General features: G+C 50.4%; 1 protein-coding gene across 1 annotated transcript in view; it reads right to left on the bottom strand.

The window, feature by feature from the left end:
• The window catches only part of LOC147662842 (dnaJ homolog subfamily A member 2-like), a 43385-nt gene extending 26922 nt beyond the window's left edge, over nt 1-16463 (bottom strand). Inside the window, exon 1 of the mRNA XM_086950864.1 lies at nt 16323-16463. Coding sequence (XP_086806990.1) covers nt 16323-16437 — 115 coding nt within the window. The 5' untranslated portion in view covers nt 16438-16463. The remainder of the gene's footprint in view (nt 1-16322) is intronic.
• Nucleotides 16464-20185: the final 3722 nt, after the last annotated feature.

The raw sequence follows: 20185 nt of genomic DNA, 5'->3' as shown, positions 1-20185 counted from the left end.
GTTAGGCACTCACTGCGAGTAGGATCCCGACCGAGTACGGACTCAGTATCCCGCGGCAGGTAACGGCGGCCATATTAGGAGAAGTCGTAATAGCAGGGGTGGCAATATCACATACAGTTCCTGTTACATATACATGGCCCACTTTGACCATTTACTACAGGACCTCCATCCCTATGTGTATGGCTGATCTAGTTAATTAGCCCCCAACACCTAGTTCATGGCTGTGTATTAATAGGCCTTATGTGAACTCTTCTGTATCGATAAGCCTTCACTAGTCCCAGGGCTTTTACCAACTCCTCAACCGCCAACATATTGACATCAATTCTGTACCTTCACAGAATGGGCCCCAGTTAGTTTGCTCTCTGGCAGACAACTTTCACCACCATGATGCCATCATAACACACCGCACCCTTGCACTGCTCCGGCTACTATACACACCTTTGGGAACATTACTTGACACACAAAGGAGGGCTAGTGTGTGGTGGCGCTACTCTACGGTAAGACACCTATTCCTAGGTCACCTTGGCTAGATTACTTTAGACGACTCAAGTATGAATGTGGGTCCTGGTCTGCTGTTTTGAATGCAAGGGATCTTTTTCCACGATCCTCTTACTCACTCCCTTATTAGCCCCAGTCACCATCGGGTTGCGGCGTGTCAGATTACCTCATTGGGTTGCTGGGGATATGAATGACCATGACTGTATTACCTGGCTGTTCACTGGTTAACCATTGCCAACATTCACTAGACAGGTTGACTCTGGTATTGCCACCCCTGCTATTAAGACTTCTCCTAATATGGCCGCCGTTACCTGCCGCGGGATACTGAGTCCGTACTCGGTCGGGATCCTACTCGCAGTGAGTGTCTAACGCATGCGCGGTCCAATGCAGCTGCAGCCCCGCGAGCCTGACCTGGCGGAAACGCGGTTTCTACTAAAACGGCGGGCTTTCACCGTGGACGCTACCAGTCGCTCTGATGCCCTGACCAGGCACGTGGGGGTAGGTTGTGACGGCAGAGACCTCACACTTATTAGGTAAGTGCTTTGTGAGTTTTAAGCCCATTACCTTGTAGGTGATGTATCGGGTTGGAAATGTCTTTTCCTTCGAGATAGCCCTGACTTGCTAAGTGCTTGGGAGTACGAATTTCCTGAGTGCAGAGAGCGGTCTCTTGAATGGGCATCTGTACTGTACCTGCTGGTTGCGATCCATACACGGACTTGGCCTTGACATGACGTCCGCTCCACCGGTTAACCCGGGTGGAGGTTCTTTGACGCCGGTCAGGTGAGCTCAGTGTGTGCGACGTACCTTTGGGTATTACATGACCCCATGGGCCTCTGCTTTGACCTCCCGACAACACTCAGCGCACAAATGTGTTATGAGGCCTTTCTTGAAATGGTCATCTCCTACACTAACCACCTATGAGCCCACCAACATCAACTCACCTCAACATCCTCGTGCGAGTTGGTTCTAAGACAGCGTGTCTGTTATCTGTATTTTCTCCCCTCTAGGTATCTGACACCTTGGTGATGGTCCCACGGGAGTAGACTGCGAGGCGCCTTAGGGATTCTCTTAGGGTAAGCGTAAGCCCCTGGCTGTTTGCCCTGCCGTCCCTCTCAATTTGTGTGGGCGTCTTCGCCTTTTTAATTTAACTTGGCTGCACCCACGACTATGGGATCACTGTTACTATTAACAAATGGTTTATCGTTTGTGGTTTTTTCTGCCAATAGTGTGTCTCTCCAGCGTAAATAACATGCAACCTAGGAAGTAATGGAACACTGTTTTGATCCATTTTCCACATTGTATATATTTCCTTTAGGTCGCCATACAATAGCAGGACCTGCTGGAATGCCTTCTTATTGACCTCCAGGAATAAGGTTGTATTTCACTTTTCTGTTCACTGTGTAGTACTGAGCACCTAGGTCCTGAAGAATTGCCATTAAGGCAAGAAACATGTTGACCTGACCTGAGGGTCGTATATGTCCTGCTGAGAACCTTCCCAGCACATATCTCCCCTCACACTAGTTTTAACCAAGGGTGTCAGCCACACCAATAAAGCTCACTGTGGACTGACCCACCTTTTTAAATCCACCACCACTTCACGACTACACTTTCACTCGCCCTCTCACCCGCATGCACCATATGGCCGGAACAAAAGATCTCCAATAAAGAGCCCCTTTACGGGTGCCCGTCAGACATCACAGTGCCAGTCTGACGAGGAGCAGAACCCATATGATGAAGCATGACATCTAGCATGCTAGGTGTGTGAGGGTTTTAGTACCAAAAAGGGAAATGCCCTTTTACCTTCCCTTACGCTGCACGCACTTTTCTTTCACATTCTCTTTGGGGAACTTTGCACCCCTCTTGTGTTACTAGTCTCCTGTGTCAGGCTCCGCCTATGTCTCTTCGGAGCTGTGCTGAAAGACCCACACCTTCCCCCGAAGAACTACCCCAATGTCTGGATGAGAACACAGACCATTAAGGCAGTTTCACCGGGGAGAGAAAGGAAGGGGACAGCGGGGAGGGAGATCTGCAATGACAAAGAACAAGCTCTTAGAATAAATCCCCCCCGTACCCACCTTACTCTAACACTCCTCCTAATTAAACACAAGGCATTTACTACGTACACTTCCTCATACCTGTAAAGGAAAATAACGAGGACTAGTACGAGGAGAAGAGACGCGAGGTGGTACCAGGGATTCTGCTTAACTGTATAAGAAACAAAAGAACGTGCATGAAACCCTGCTTCAAATAACTACGCTATATGCTCATAACGCTCCACACATACCATCTCATGGATGCACACAGCAGTAACATAATCCCTCAAACTTGATACCCCTCACTCGTTTCTCCTGCTTGAAAGAGAGATAAACAGGGTTGTGGAGAAAACAAAGCAAAAAGGGTTAATTCTTACTTAACGTTGTCTGCATAATAGAAGCCTGTATGCCTCTATTTCTGTGTTAGTCAATAAGTCTAGTAAATCCGGCTATCGATATAGCCTCAGGGCAACGCAGCACAACTGCGCCTTGCAATGAAAAAAGAAGCAATCCCCGGTCCGGGTTATCAATGTTCGTCTGAAGGGCTCAAACAGTAACAACTCTCTCAGCCGAGAGAAACACGGGGAGTCCGTAACACACGCTAACTGCGTGTTCGAAAGTCTGGAGCTCACGAAGAGCCGTCTGAAAGATCCAGGGCACAAGGGAACAAAGATCCGAGGGCTTACCGCATCCACAGCTTACCGCCTACACCTCAGGAATATTCTGAATTATCGGCGCCGCCGATGGATCTAGCGCGGTCTTTATTTCCGGGTTTACGACGGGTTCGGCGTCTCTTGCGTGACCCGATTCTCGGCATGCCGGGAATTGTAGTTGTAATCCTGATCCTCGGAGGTCTGCTATTGTTCGGCGGTGCTCAGAAAACAGAGAGGGTGTTGTGGCTCCCTGCCTCTTTGGGGCGAGGTTTGACAGTACATCCCCCCTCACAAGGGGCACCGACCCTACACGGGTTTGTCCGGACAAGACCTGTGGAACCTAGCCACCAGCCGGGGGGCGTGCACTGCCCCGGCAGGCTCCCAAGAATTTTCTTCCGGGCCGTAGCCCTTCCAGGAGATCAGATAGTGCAAACGCCCCCTCACCCACTTGGAGTCCAGGAGGCAAACCCAGATGGGCAACCGACGTTGCAGGCAACGGGAAGGCTTCAAAAGGGATACGTGAAACATCGGGTGCATCCTGAAATGCGCAGGCAGGCGCAATTGCACGGCCAGTGGATTAACATGTCTCACGACCTTGTAGGGCCCTATGTACCTTGGATTGAACACGCTGTGTCTCCTGAATCTATTGTGCTTTGTGGACAACCACACCATATCACCACTCTTGTACAACGGACTTGGCCTGCGATGTTTGTCTGCCTGCTTCTTATAACTAGCCTTGGCATGCCTAAGATTCTTGTGTGTGGTGAGGAGCAACCTGCGAACACGCATCTTCTCCCTGACGTATGGCAGCTTACTGCACGTGCTAGGCAGTAACAAAGGGGTGAACCTGGGATGGTGCCCGTAAGAACAAAAGAAGGGGGGATGCTGTGTGGACGAATGCTGGGTGCTGTTATAGGCGATTTCCGCCACCCACAACCAATCCACCCAAGCATCAGAGTTGTTTTGGACGTAACAACGCAAGTACTGCTTCAGAGTTTGGTTTAGCCTCTCAGTCTGCCCGTCAGTTTGTGGGTGGAAACTGGTGGACAAAGAGGGCACTATCTGTAACTCTGCCCACCAGGTTTTCCAGAAGCGAGCAGTAAACTGTGCCCCCCTGTCTGACACTATAGCCCTCGGGAGACCATGTAGTCTCACAACGTGAACCAAAAGAAGGTGAGCCAACTGACCAGCTGTAGGGACCTGCTTACAAGCTACGAAATGACCCATTTTTGTTAGGTAATCCACGACCACAATGATGGCGGTGTTCCCCTGGTCTTTGGGGAGGCCGACTATAAAGTCCACTGAAAATCTCTCCCATGGGTATTCCGGCGAGGGCATAGGTTGCAAGAGTTCCTGTGGTTGCTGTCGATTGGACTTCATCTGGGCACATGTCGCACACTCCATCGCCCACTTCCGTAAGTCCGGCCGTACTGAAGGCCACCAGAACTGCCTCAACACCTTCTCCAACGTTATCACGTACCCCATGTGTCCCGCACAAGGGGTATCATGGCACCAGGAATACACAAGCTTTCTTAGAGTATTAGTAGGCACGAGTACTTTGTTTCCTCTCATGGGTACTCCGTGTTTTATCTTCCATTGAGGATGATGCCTAATCCAGGTTCTCCACACACAGGTCTGTACACAGTTTCTCACTCCTAAGAGGAAATCCCTGGTTTGCGTAACGCCTACCACTCAAGAGGGTTCAATGATCGCTCTGTCCGGTTTCAAGGTAAGCATTGTTGGGTGTTCTCGTCGGGTCAAGGCATCCGCCTTTTTTTGGTTCGAGCCAGGTCTGAAAGTGACGATAAACCGGTATTCCTCGAAGAACAACATCCATCGCAGTTGTCGCGGTGTGAGATGTCTAGCATCCCGCATGAATTGTAGATTCCGATGGTCGGTATATACAGTGACAAATAGTTTTGCACCCAACAACCAATGCCTCCATTCCAAGAAGGCATCCCGGATGGCCAACAGCTCCTTCTCAGTGATCGTGTAATTACACTCAGCCGTGCTTAGTTTCCTAGACATAAAAGCGATGGGGTGCAACACGCCGGTGGCTTTATTTCTTTGAGATAGTACTGCACCAAGCGCAACTTCCGAGGCATCGGCCTCCACGACAAACTGCAATTCAGGATTGGCATGGATCAGAATTGGTGCCGTGGAGAAAGAAATCTTCAACTGCTCGAATGACTGCTGCGCTTTCTGACCCCAGACAAAGGGGATATTCTTACGTGTAAGTCGGTTTAACGGGGCCACCATTCCGGAAAAGTCACGGATGAAACGCCTATAAAAGTTGGAGAACCCTAATAGGCTCTGGATGTCCTTGACGTTACAGGGACGTGGACATTCTTTCACCGCCTTGACCTTTCTTTCGGCCCTCACCTGTCCCGACGGAGTAAGCATCACTCCTAGAAATTCCACGGTGGTAACGTGGAATTCGCATTTGGTGATTTTACAGTACAAATGATGGGACAACAGGACCAGTAACACCTGGCTCACGTGGCCACGTGTTCCTCCATAGTAGCCGAATAGATCAGGATGTCGTCAATGTAAACAACATGATGATCCAAGAATTCCCGTAGGACTTCGTTAACAAAAAATTGAAATGCGGCCGGGGCATTACACAATCCAAAGGGCATCACTTGATACTCAAAGCCCGTACCGCGTCTTAAACGTCGTTTTCCACTCATCACTTTGTTGTATTCTGACATGGTGATAAGCCCCCCTCAGGTCTAGCTTGGTGTACACTGTGACTGATCTTACTTGCTCCAACAGGACCAGAATCAATGGCAAGGGATATTGGTTTTTTATTGTGATGGTATTCAGTGCCCTGTAGTCAATTCAGCATCTTTTCTCGCCATTGGTCTTAGGGATGAAAAACAGCGGCGATGCCGCTGGGGACCTAGAAGGCCTGATATATCCAAGGGCCAGGTATTTATCCAGATATGCTCGTAGAATTTCATTCTCTGGTATCGTGAGGCCGTAGATTCTGCCATTGGGCACCACTGCTCCTGGAAGAAGGTCAATCCGGCAGTCGAACGAGCGATAATGGAAACACCTCTGCTTTAACGTCGCTGAACACCGCTTCATAAGCTGTGTAACAAAGAGGGAGGGATACGTCCTTTTCAGCGGCAGTGGCGATTTGCAGTACCGAAGCCAATGCCCGTGAAGGGTCTATCCTTTCATAGCAGCAACGGTCTTGGCAGAAAGCGGACTGGAAAAGTACTGCGCCGGAAGTCCAATGAATTTGGGGATTCATGTTTTTTCAAACACGGAAGTCCCAGAATGACCCCGTACTGGGGTGCTTCTATGATATTGAACGACATCTCCTCATGGTGTGTTCCTGCATAGGAGAGAACATATTCTGGGGTGTGATACACTATGGGCCCAGCCTTCAACTCTTTGCAGTCAACAGCATATACCGTTTCTGGATGTTCTTTGGCGATTAAACGTACTCCTAGGCGGTCGGCTTCCGCGAAATCCATGAAACAACCGGTAGCGCCCGAGTCGACCATCGCTCTGATGTTCCTTTCCTTTGACGCGATTACTAGGGACATGTCTAAAAACAGGTGATTCTTCTCGGGTTCTTTTCCTGGCGTGATGGAAGGGATGGTTTTCCTTCTTGATTGTTCCCCTTCACCCACCTTCAAGCTTTGTAGTTTTCCTGTTCCTTTTCAGTGATTCCTGCTGCAGCCTGTCCAGTCCTGCTCCTGCCCGACTTGGGTTTTACAGGACATTCCCGCAAGAAATGTCCTTTCTTCCCACAATACAAGCAAAGTCCTTGTTTCCGGAGGTAGTTCTTTTCGCGGAGTGTCAACGAGGCACGTACTGCTCCGATATCCATTGCTTCCGGCACCGAGGAAGTCTTTTCCCCGTGCCCTGGGTGTTCGTAAGGTAGAACAGGCCTTTCTTTCGTCTTGTGATCCCCCTTTCGCTCTTTCATCCGGTGATCCAGGCGCAATGCGAGTTCAATAATTGCGGAGCAGGTACGAGGTTGTGGATCAATTTGTGCTAACACATCCTTTAGGTCATCGTTCAGGCCTTGGTAAAAGAGGGCAGATTGTTTGGCTTCAGGCCAGTCCGTTTCAGCCACCAAACAACGGAAGTTATTCAGATACGTAACCAAATCCGAGCTGCCCTGCTTCAATTTCAGAAGGTCCCTATCAGCCGTAAAGGTCTCAGCCTGCTTATCAAATGTTTTTTCAAATTCGGCACGGAAGTCATCCCATGCGTATAGTAAAGGGTCATCTCTTCTCACGACAGCGGGGTGGCAGCCGGCTGTGAAAACATCTCACCATGAAACACAGACTCTCAGACACATTTCTCCTGCACAGGCGCCAGGTATAAGGGCTCGTGGGACTTGAACCAATGATATGATTGTAATGTCCTACTGCTGTTTACTGTGTATTTGTAAAGCGCTCTGATACCTACGGGTTAAACTAGCGCTATATAAAACGTTACAAGTAAAAATAAACCCATAGCTAAGTCCATTGAACTCAACTGCCGCCGCTCAATCTCCAAGCTTGTAGGTGGAGACTGGACAGGTTCGGGTGCAGGACCGTCCCCTGCTGCTGCGACAGAAGGTCCTCCCGAAGAGGCAGACTAATCGGGGGATCGACTGACATGCTGAGTAGCTCGGGATACCAGTATCTTCGTGCCCAGTCCGGAGCCACAAGGATAACCTGGGCCCGGTCGCGCCTGATCTTCTTCAGCACTCTGGGCAGAAGTGGTATAGGCGGAAAGGCGTACAACAGACCGCAGCTCCACTCGCGACGAAAAGCGTCTCCGAGCGAGTGCCGCCTTGGAAATTCCAACGCGCAGAACTGATGACATTGCACGTTCTCTTCTGTGGCGAATAGATCTAACCAAGGCCCACACGCCCTCCCCTCCAAGGATTACATTCTATTGGGAGACCTCAATTTTCACCTGGAAAAGAGCAACGACGGCAGCACCACCACCCTTCTGGACAATCTTGCCAACCTCGGACTCAAACAACTGGTCACTACCCCCACCCACATTGCTGGCCACACACTAGACCCTATCTTCACTTCCAGCAAACATGTCTCCTTCAGTCACACCACAGCTCTTCACTGGACGGACCACAGCTGCGTTCACTTCACATACAACAGGTCCACAATCTACAACCATCCTCAACCCACCATGCGAAGAAACTGGAACAAAATCACCATCAACCAGATCTCCTCATCGCTTCTTCAAAACCCTCCTGTCCACTCCTCAAACCCCGACCAAGCAGCCACTAACCTCACCCAATGGATATCCAACAGCGCCGACATCCTAGCCCCGCTGAAAAAACGTCAAAGCAAACCAGGCAGCAAAAACGCCTCCTGGTTCAACGATGATCTTAAGAAATCGAAGAAACTCTGTCGCTCCCTCGAGAAGGCCTGGAAAAAAGACCCAAACACCAGCACCAAGGACGCCTTCAAAAACGCCACCCGCATACACCACCAACTAATCCGGTCCGCTAAGAAAGCCGCATTCAAAGACCGACTAGACAACAACGCCCACAACAGCAAGGAACTATTCAACATCAAAGAATTCACCAACCCATCAGCCAACTCCAACAACATCACCCCTTCCCAAGCCCTTTGCGACTCCCTAGCTTCCTTCTTCCACAACAAAATCGCAGACATCCACAACAGCTTCGACAACCGACCCGGAGACCAACCCACACAACCTTCTGCAGGACCTTCACCCCCCCTGAACAACCTCAACGACTGGAACCCAATCTCCACTGAAGACACCATCCGCCTGATGAACTCCATCCACTCAGGATCCCCAACTGACCCATGCCCTCATCACATCTTCAACAAAGCAGACTCCATCATAGCACCACACCTCCGAGATGTCATCAACTGCTCCCTCAACTCCGCCACCTTCCCGGAAAGCTGGAAACACGCAGAACTCAGCGCCCTTCTGAAAAAACCCACAGCTGACCCCACCGAACGCAAAAACTACCGCCCCATCTCGCTTCTTCCATTCCCGGCCAAAGTCATCGAGAAAGCTGTCAACAACCAACTCGCAGCCTTCCTCGAAACCAACAAATCCCTTGACTCCTCACAGTCCGGCTTCCGAGCCAAACACAGCACTGAGACCGCACTCATCGCAGCAACTGACGACATTCGAACTCTACTGGACAACGGAGACACAGTCGCCCTCATCCTCCTCGACCTCTCCGCTGCCTTCGACACAGTCTGTCATAGCACCCTCCTACAGCGCCTCAGAAACGTCGGAATCCAAGGAAAAGCACTGGAATGGATCACTTCGTTCCTCACCGGAAGAACCCAGAGAGTCCGCCTCCCACCATTCAAGTCAGAGGCCACTGAAGTCATTTGTGGCGTACCACAAGGATCTTCTCTCAGCCCCACCCTCTTCAACGTATACATGAGCCCCCTTGCAACCATCGCTCGCCAACACAACCTCAACATCATCTCCTACGCTGACGACACTCAACTGATCCTCTCACTCACCAAAGACCCTAACACCGCCAAAACCAACTTACACGAAGGAATGAAAGAAGTGGCCGAGTGGATGAAGCACAGCCGTCTGAAACTGAACTCCGACAAAACAGAAGTCCTCATCTTAGGCACCTCCCCCTCCGCCTGGGACGACTCTTGGTGGCCAGAAGCCCTTGGAAAGGCACCTATCCCGACAGACCACGCACGGAACCTGGGCGTCATCCTGGACTCCTCACTCTCGATGACCAGACAAGTCAACGCCGTTTCATCATCTTGTTTCAACATTCTCCGCATGCTCAAAAAAACATTTCGCTGGATCCCCACCGAAACTCGTAAAACGGTCACCCACGCACTGGTCACTAGCCGCCTGGACTACGGAAACACCCTCTACGCCGGTACCACCGCAAAACTCCAGAAAAAACTCCAACGCATCCAGAACGCTTCTGCCAGGCTCATACTAGACATCCCGCGTAAAGAACACATCTCTGGTCACCTGAAAAACCTCCACTGGCTCCCCGTAAATAAGAGAATTACTTTCCGCCTACTAACCCACACACACAAAGCACTTTACGAACTTGGACCTGAATGCCTCAACACACGACTGTCCTTCTACACCCCCTCCCGTCAACTACGATCCTCCAACCAAGCTCTTGCCACTGTACCTCGCATCAACAAAACCACCATGGGAGGCAGATCCTTCTCCTACCTGGCAGCTAAAACTTGGAACTCTCTTCCTACTCACCTTCGCCTTACTCAGAACCACCTAGCATTCAGAAAGCAACTTAAAACTTGGATATTCGACAAGTAATTCCCCACCCCTCCTCAAGCGCCTTGAGACCCTATGGGTATGTAGCGCGCTATATAAATCTTTTGACTGGACTTGACTTGACACTGCTGAAAGAGACCTTGCGCCACGTCAGAGTTCAGACGCCATTCGTGATCCATCATGCACCGACAGCTGAGTTCGTCCGCCCTGGCATTCAGAGAGCCTGCCAGGTGTTGAACCACCAGGGTCACGCCCTGATGTTCCAGCCATTGCCATAGGCGCAGAGCCTCCTGGCAAAGGGTCCACGACCACACCCCGCCCTGTTTGTTGCAGTACCACATGGCGGTGGTGTTGTCGGTGAACACTTGCACTACACATCCCCGGACAGAGGGGAGGAATGCTTTCAGTGCTAGACGAATCGCCCGAAGCTCCAGCAAGTTGATATGGAGCCGGGACTCCGCCGGAGACCAGAGGCCTCTGATCTCTGCCTCTCCCATGTGGCCCCCCCAGCCCTGGAGGGACGCGTCCGTCACAACTACGTGCTCCGGGTGGGGTAGGGAGAGGGATCTGCCACTGACCCAGTCGCGGTCCGTGAGCCACCACTGCAGTTGTCTCGCAGTGCCCTCCTAGATCAGGACATGATCGGACAGGTTGCCCTGATGCTGGGCCCACTGAAACTTCAGGTCCCACTGCAGAGCCCGCATCCGCCACCTGGCGTGACGCACCAGAAGGATGCAGGAGGCCATCAGTCCCAGAAGCCGTAGCGTCAACCTGACCGAGACTCGGGATAACGGCTGGAAGATGGGAACCAGAGCCTTAATATCCCGAACCCGCTGCTCGGGTGGATAAACCCGAAACTGCGCCGAGTCGAGAACCGCTCCGATGAAGAGGAGCTTCTGAGAGGGACACAGGTGTGACTTCGGCACATTGATGCAGGTGCAGGAGGTCGGCCTTAGTCTGGAGGTGGCTGACGACTGTCTGGGGCGAGCCCGCCTTCAACAACTAGTCGTCGAGGTAGGGGAAGACTGATACCCCCTGCCTGCGCAGATGAGCTACGACCACCGCCATCACCTTCGTGAACACCCGTGGGGCGCTGGTAAGGCCGAAGGGGAGCACGGTAAACTGAAAGTGCTCTTGGCCTACCGTGAACCACAAGTAACGCCGGTGGGCCGGCAGGACGGGGATGTGGAAATAGGCGTCCTGCAGGTCCAACGCTACCATCCAGTCTCCCGGGTCCAGGGCAGCCAGGACCTGAGCCAAAGTGAGCATCTTGAACTTCTCCGTCCGGAGGAAGCCGTTGACGTTCCGCAAGTCCAAGATAGGGCGTAGGCCCACTTTGCCCTTCTTGGGCACCAGAAAGTAGTGGGAGTAACATCCACACCCTACTTCTGGCCCAGGAACGCGCTCGATGGCCCTCTTGGCCAAGAGGGCCGCGACCTCCTCTTGCAGAAGTTGCAAGTGATCCCCCGACACACGGTGGTATTGTGGTGGCATGGATGGAGGGGGCGCCTCGAAGGGGAGGGAGTAGCCCCTTCGGACAATCTGCAGCACCCACCTGTCCGAAGTGACTGTATGCCAGTGGGAGAGGTGATGGCGAACCCTGCCCCCCACAGGCGTCACATGGGCCTGAAAACTCGGACTAGAAAGGTTTTGAGGCAGGTGCTGCTGAGGGAGGTGTGGACTGGCCTCGCCGCTGGCCCCGACCGCCGCCACGACGGTTCCCACGTCCGCCACCGCGCTGCTGGACATTTTGCGGTGTGTGGCTGACGGTACGTGGTGGGGCGCCCCTTCCGTGGCCACGAAAGGAACGAAAGGCACCTGTTTGCTGGCGTGGGGCCGTGAGGCCCAAGGACTTGGCCGTAGCCCTGGAGTCCTTGAAACGTTCCAGCGCATGGTCTGCCTTGTCGCCGAAGAGGCGACGGCCATCAAACGGCATGTCCAGGAGGGTGGCCTGGACATCGGCCGAGAAGTTGGCGGACCTCAACCAGGCGTGGCGTCGAACCGCCACCGTCGTTGCCATCGCCCTGCCCAGTGAGTCCGTGGTATCCAGCCCACACCGGATGGAATATCGCGCTGTATCTCGGCCGTCCGCAAGGGCTTGGCCGAGTTTAGCCTGGACCTCCTCCGGGTATCTAGGCAGCACCTCCGCAACCGTGTCCCACAGAGTGTGGGTGTAGCGGCCCAAGAGACAGGCGGTATTCACAGACCGCAGCCCTAAGCTAACGGACGAGAAAACCTTCTTCCCGAACTGTTCATATCTCTTGGATTCCCTATCGGGCGGGGCCGACGGGAATGCGGTTTGGGAGTTTGAGGCCTGGATGACCAGACTCTCGGGGGTGGGATGGGTGGACAAAAAGCATGGGTCGCCCGGGGCCGGGCGGTAGCGTCTGGCCACGTTCCTATCCACAGGGGGGCCTGTGGCGGGCTTGGACCAAGTGCCCAGAAGAACGTCACATAAGGCCTCATTGAACGGCAGCTGGGGCTCCGCAGAGCCTGACTGCGGTTTGAGGACCCCAGTGAGGAGATTAGTCCTCACGGCCGCGACCGGGAGCTGAAGGTTTAAGGCCTTAGCTGCCTTTGTCAACACTACGCTGTAAGCAGAACCCGCCTCCGAAGCCACAGTCGGAGGCGATGTAAATCCAGTGTCTGGCGATGTGTCAATACCACTGGCCTCCCCAAGCTCATATGTCCAGTCCTGCTGTGACTGGCAATCATGTGCCAGAGGGTCCTCGGACCCCTCCCAATGCTCCTCGTCACCGGTGTCCTGGAAACCAGGATTAGCAGACAGGGCCTCCTCGTGGAGATAAAAATCCCCAAAGGCCAACGGAATCGGCGCCCTCCCGACGCCGGAGTAGGACCGTAGGAGATATTGGGGGCGGCAACCACTTCGGCTGCCGGGGACGACACCTGAAGGGACGGCGCCGGCGAGGTCGTAAGGTCGACCGGCGAGGTCCCGGATCCGGAACCGGATCCAGCGAGGTCTTGCGGCGCCGAGACCGAAGTCGCCAGCGGCGTCGGGGCCGAAGCACCCGACGGCGTCGGAGCCGAAGCGCCCGACCCGGAAGGACCTCCAGACGGAACCGATCGGCCCGAAGGCGCCACGGGAACCGACTGAGGAGGGAGGGCCCTCATGGCCATGAGATACCTCTCGACCTCCTCCGGCGTCGCGCCGTGCCCAGGGACCCGAAGGTGTGGGGCAGGCGGCGACGCTTGCGACTCCCGCGGAGCCGCCTGGGCGGTGTCGCCCGAGTCCCCGGCCGCATCGTGCGAGCGTCGGGTCGGGTCGGAGGATCGATGACGTCGCTCCGACCTCTCATGCCTCTTACCTGAGGACTTGGAACCAGACGATCGGTGTCCACTTCCGGAGCGTCGATGACTCAGACCTCGCGACCTGTCCCTCGACCTCCCGTGGGACCGGGACCTGGAGCAGCGCGGGGCCGACTGCCTCAGCTCGAGACGCTTGCGGGACCGCTCCCGTCTAGCCTTCGACGTCAGGGCCCGGCAGTCGGAGCAGGATCGATCGTCGTGGTCGAGGCCTAAGCACTTCAGGCACCGGCGATGGGGGTCCGTGACCGACATGAGTCGACCGCACTTCGAGCAAGGCTTGAACCCGGGCATCCCTGGCACCGATAGTCGAGAATTCGACAAAAAGAGAGAGATCAAAAGGATCAAAAATTTCAGTCAAAAATTGACTGGGGGTAGAGCTTCTTCCGGATCGGCGCTAGCTGGCGCGGAAAAAAGAATAACTGACGTCAGCGCGCATGGGCGCCGTCTAAGTACTCCGACGACGTCATCCCGGCGCTCACGACGCCGACGACTGACGCGGAGCCGCAGACTACGCCTACCGGCGCGCAGGGGTATTGCTACACAAAAGTTTCCGGATCCAGTCTGACGCCTGGGAATTTTCTAAGGTAAGGAATCTATCTCTAACGTGTCTCTTTCAGATAAAAGGTACCAAAGTAACAATCTTGATTGTGCCAGACTTCTCAGAAGGAAAAGCTTTTGTAAATACACTGCAGAATCAATGGTTCTGATGAGGCCTCGATTCTGATCTACCATTGCAATCCAAGCCATTTATGAGATTAGTTATCGGTCTTTATTTTACGCTCTGTAATCTATTCTACGCTGTTTAACCTATTCTAAATAAATCAATCTAAGAGACCAGGGAATTGAAACCAGGAGGGGTGTGAATGCGCTCCAAATCACTTCAGACAAGTAGTTTGGAGGAACCCAAAGTAGTTTTTGGAGTGGAGGAGAAAGGCTAATAGTGTCTTATAAAGGAATTGCCCCTAGTATGAGACTAAAATGCTAACTAAGGGGACGATGAGGTGACTTTCTTGATCTGTAATATTGGGTTCTTGAAAACCCTCAGAATTTGGGCTCACTCTGGTCACCATGGAATAAGACCTCCATTAAATTAAACCCAGCCGAATGTATAAAAAAAACATGGTAGTCCTCCCTACTACAGTATTTAACAAGCATTGGGAATTCCAATAGGTCCAGCTTTAAAGGAATGTTGTATGGTAATGTGAAGCATTACAATTAATTAGCAAGGGAATAAATATGTATTTGTGTGGAAGCAAAGAACTGTAAAGGCTAAGGTTAAAAAGTTAGGTGACAGCTATACCGTCAATCCAGAACTAAAAATCCATGCAAGTTAATGATTGCCTACCTCCCAGCTGTGCTTCTGCCAGAGAAAGACAAACACCATATACTATTAATCTAAGACACTTTTACAGCATTAGTATGCAGAGTGTGCCACTGAATGTTCAATTTCAGCCAGCGGGATAAATAAACAAAATCACAGCTACATATAGGGAAAATGCTTTTTTGTTGTAGCACTCAACTTCTGCACATTCAAAGCATGTATCCTGCTCCCAACATGTGGGCGGAGCAAAAGCCCCTCTAGTAATGCTCACATTAATTGCATGAGGACAGCTGTGCTGTCAAGCCAGATCATAACGAACCTGCCATGATACCGACCATGTCTGAACCGGTCTTCAGGATATGTTGACCGCTTCTAAGGATTTACCAGATTGGATGAAAGGCTCCTTATGTTCACCCCAAAGACGTCCTCAGGAAGTAACATGCATATCGGCCTTTTACAAACAGGACAAAGTTTAACACCTGAAAGCTCATGAGTGAGATGGCCACCATAACAGGAAATACGTGTTTTCAGTAGCAGGTTGTGCTATATTTATGAAAACATTTGCAAGAAAAACAGGGAGAGCTCCATATCCAGGGCGGAGGGGAGAATAAATAGGGAATGGTCAGAGGGTGGCTGCGCTTTTTCTAGTTTGTCGTCATTAGGTGGAGCCAGGCAGATCAGTTTTCAAAGTCACTTAGTGGCTAGTATGCAGCTATTCCTAAGAAGCAAGTTTTCTGCAGCAAGGCTGATTGCTGGTGGAATATTGTTCCAACATGAGGAACATGTATTCATTTTCCCATCAGAAAACGTATAAAATGTAGCCGGAGTTTGCTGGATTGTGCACTAGCAGTTCAGTTACTAGGACCCATGCGATTGCTTTGAAAAAGACAAAGCTTCCAGTTTATCTAGCAAGGGTTTTGAGAAAAACTTTAACTAATTGTAAATCTAAGTTAGAAGCAAGGAGTCTTGCGTCAAATTATGACAAAATACTTCAATGTAGAACCATGCATTCCAACATAATTCACGGACACAATATAAACTACAGGTGACCTTCTAAACTATAGTAAACAAATGTATTTAAAATCAAGCGGAAAACTGTCAGACACTTCATTCATCCAAGCATTAACCTAAAGGCCTATAACCCCCACATAATTACTGATGTTTTACAATCTATACATATAATGATCATAATTTAGACATACTCCTTCATTAAGGTTAAATTCAATGATCCTTATGAAAACAGATTACCTGGCTCAATTACTTTTCCTGGTGGGTATTTGACAACAATTTGACGTCCATCAAGATGCTTAAATGTGAACTGAAATCCACAGAGCGACTCCACAAGTCCTATCTTGTGGGTCATGTGTAGGTCATTTCCATCCCTCTGAAATATCTGAGGACATATGCAATAAAAAAAAAAAAAGTTAAAGCACATTCTTAATTTTTTAAAAACTGAACATGTTACTTAAATCATTAAGTAAGTAACTTTAGCTTTATTCGATTTTTAGGTATAAAATCATAAAAGCACATTGCAAAATATATACACAATTACATTTCAAATCATATCACAGTAAATAACATTATAGCATAAAATCTTTAAGAAAGGTCAGGTACCAAATCAATAGTATATCAAGTCAGAGTCTGGGTATTAAATGCCCCTCACCCCGGAGCCGTTTTGGCCCAACCAAAAGTTAGTCTCTTCGATGGTCTTTTATGGGGGTGAAGTGATTCTCTGGGATAAAAATCAGATAGTACCCAGATGTGTATAGGCTCATCTCCTATCTGTGGTTTCCAAGACTGGAGGTAAGGGACAACATTGTTGTTTACAAACTTTATCAGCACCAGATCACCGGATCTCTCTTTTCGAAGCGGACCCAACCATCCCACCCTTCTAACACATTGTATTCTACCATCGATGTCAGGGGGTAGGGGTCTATTCTTTGTTAGCCAAAATAGTGCCTTATTTCTCAGCTCCTGTTCACTTTCAGTTTTTCCCTTTGTGAGTTCAGGCACCCCAGAAAGGACACCCACGAACTGGGCAGCCTCCGGTGGTAAATGGATGTGATTTGTTTTTCTTTGCATGTTCCTTATCTTGGGAAGTGGCCCTTTAGGTGGTGTGGTTACTTTGTTCAGCCCCGTTTTAAAGGAACAGCTGTGTGTTTTTATTTTGGTGGGAACTTTCTCGCTGGATTGGGTTAGCATGCCTGGTGTTGCCCGTCGGAGTTGAAGAACACTACTTTGTGGAGTTGTTAAGGGCTTTACAATATCGCGTAAAGGCTGTAATTGATTGGGGTCTGCCATGTTTTTTAGGAGTAGCGAGTTTGTCTTGGTCATTTCCTCTATTGCCGCGATCCTATCCCAAAGATCGTTCATTCTTTCTATTAAAGGGTGTATTTCGGCGTTAAACATAGTTTGTATCTGGACCAAGAGGGTTGGTGAAATTGGGGGTGCAAGCAATTTATTCTCCTTAGCTTGGGTGCCTGTTTGTTTGTCGGCTGATCGTTTTCTTTCATCGGAAAGGTCCTGGAAAAACATTATAGAGTTCGTGTTACCTGTTTCAGGTGGGCAGAGTGAAGTGCCCAGGAGGTTTCCATAGGGTGGGGATGATGTACTGGGATGGGGGCTTGTGATGACTGTAGGACAAAAGGAGGCATTAATGTGCTCTGATGTAGACTTAACGGCCGCATACTTGGATTTACATAAACTATTAAGTTCCTCCAGAAATGATAGATTTGGTGATGCAACGGCAGACTGAGGGGGAGTGATATCACTATAGGAACAGTCGGTAGACAATCGTTCTCGTGCTATTCTTACAGGTTGTTGGGCAGTAGACGGTGTTGTCTTGATTAAGTAGTGAACCATCGTCCCCATGGCCAGGTCCCTAGTCACAGTAGGAATTTTCGGGGCCCCCTTAGAAGACATGTTGTAAGTAGCAGCAGGCACCTACAGGGACTAGGAATGACTTAGCACAAGATGTCTTAACATCAGTATTTGATATTTCTGGTGTATACTCTGAGCACCTGTAAATTATTTTACTTTAGAATATCCCAGGCACCAGCCTAGATCTTGAGTAGTCTTTCATATATGCTTCCACAACCTGGCAGGAGGCACCATACGGTTTCGTGGTGACCCAATCCTCTCCTCAAAAGAGGCAGGTAGAGCTGCATCTAAGTACCAATCCTAAACACTGCTGTCAGTTTCTTGTATCTTTCTTCTGGGCCCTCAAAAGTTGGGACCAGTTTAGATGTTAAAGAGGCTACTCCACAGAATAGGGCGAGCAGTAAGGCATCTGTGGTTAACCTATATCAGAAAGAGCACTACGAAAAGTCAGAAATTGTTTTTCTAATCGTTACTTCTAACCCCAGATTCCTCCCCCTTAGAACAGATACCACAGCATTAACTACCAAAAATTTGGAGGATCTGGGGAGTGGAATCAGACCAGAAAGCCCTACAGAAAAGAGCAGGCAAAGCCACCTTCCCACCAGACCAGACTGTCAATGCAGAAGTGTTTTGTGAACGTATGCAGACAACCACGTTACAGCCTGGCAGATGCTATAGTGGCCTGGAGCCTGGTGGAATTAGCCTGCAGGTCGTCATGGGTTGTTTCTTGACCAGTGCAAAGTAAATTTGAATACGTATGACTAGCTAACTTGACAGGGCCGTTTTTTAGGTCTCGCTTACGCAGGGTGCATGAGCTGCATAGGAGACCTTTAGCAGCTGACCAGCTTTTTTTCAAAGCACATATTCGTGCTTGTGGCAGCATACATCTTGCAGGGGCGCGCCACAAGCACAATTATGTGCTTTGAAAAAGAGCAGACTGCTCTCCCCAGCACGCGGGCACCACTCGCGGGTACACCCCTCCGCCTCTCCCTCCCGCTGCAGCCTGCAAGTACAAGCAACTTGCTCATAGTGTCAATCAAGTTACATGCCTTTACCACGCCACATCACAGCACCCAAAGAAACAACCGTTCGTTTCTTTAGCCCGATTACCCATCGGCCAACTGCCTCTGCTGAAAGACTACACGCGGTGCCCTTCAACATCAGAGTCATGCCGTCACTCGTTTTCAGGATGGGACTTTCAAGTCGCAGGAGCTTCTCGTGAGTTTCACAGAAGTGATACTTTACTTTGCCCCCGATATTGGCCTCGCCTCTCATACTGTTAAATCCGCGAAACACTGTTGAAGCGCGCAGGGTCGCAGTGTAAAACGCAGTTTACGACAATCTGTTTAAACTGTACAGAGCTTCAAGGGGCATAGTTCTAGTTTGCGCTCCTCTACCCTACAGGCGAGGCTACAGCTCACGCAGGCTCTTCGTCAAAAGACCAATAGAAAAAACTTTAATGTAGATGACGTGAAGTTGGTTTAATTTGCAGCCAAAGGCTGCTTTCATGATTAATTACAGCTGTTTCTCCCCCCTCCCCACAGGAAGCGTGAAACACTAATTCTCTAAGCACGCGACAAAGTTATGTTATGTTTTCTGTCACGGGTTGCACGGTTCAAGGGTTAATTACCTTTGTCCATGGTATTAAGAGTGAACAAGCACTGGCATAGCCAATAGGTCTCGCCTTTGGGACCTTGTTAGTGTTTAGCTATGCAACAGTTGATGCTGTTGCACCAAGGATATTGTGCTTCATAACTAAATACTTATAAGGTCCCAAAGGCGAGACCCATTGGCTATGCCAATGCTAGTTTTAAACAGCCTTCCCACTCATAATTCCAGAGAAATCCACGTAGCGCTGATCCTCCACACAATGGAGTTTTGTGCAGTTAATGGAGAAGCTCAGAACCCTCTTAGAGTCAAGTCGATGGAGCTTCTCTTTCAAATGGTGAACTGGGCAAAAAACACCATCAGTGTAATTAATTAGCAGGAATGCCGCCGCGGGCCTCAGTACCAGTTTGTTCAGAAAGGAGGTGTAAAGCAGCTATACAAAGAGCACCAGTAGTTCACTTGCATGACTTTTTGATGTACTCTTAATGAGGAAGATATTTTTCAGTGTCAAGTCAAGGAATAGCCGTGCATCTGGGCAAAGGGTGTGCACAAGAGGAACAAAGACCAAGTTCACCTGCAACTCTGGCATAATGTGTTGGAGATGGGGGGGGGGGGGGGGGGGG

This window comes from Lissotriton vulgaris, unplaced genomic scaffold (assembly GCF_964263255.1).
Source record: "Lissotriton vulgaris unplaced genomic scaffold, aLisVul1.2 SCAFFOLD_2626, whole genome shotgun sequence".
In the NCBI taxonomy this organism is placed as follows: Eukaryota; Metazoa; Chordata; class Amphibia; order Caudata; family Salamandridae; genus Lissotriton; species Lissotriton vulgaris.
This window is presented reverse-complemented; position numbering and strand designations above follow the sequence as displayed.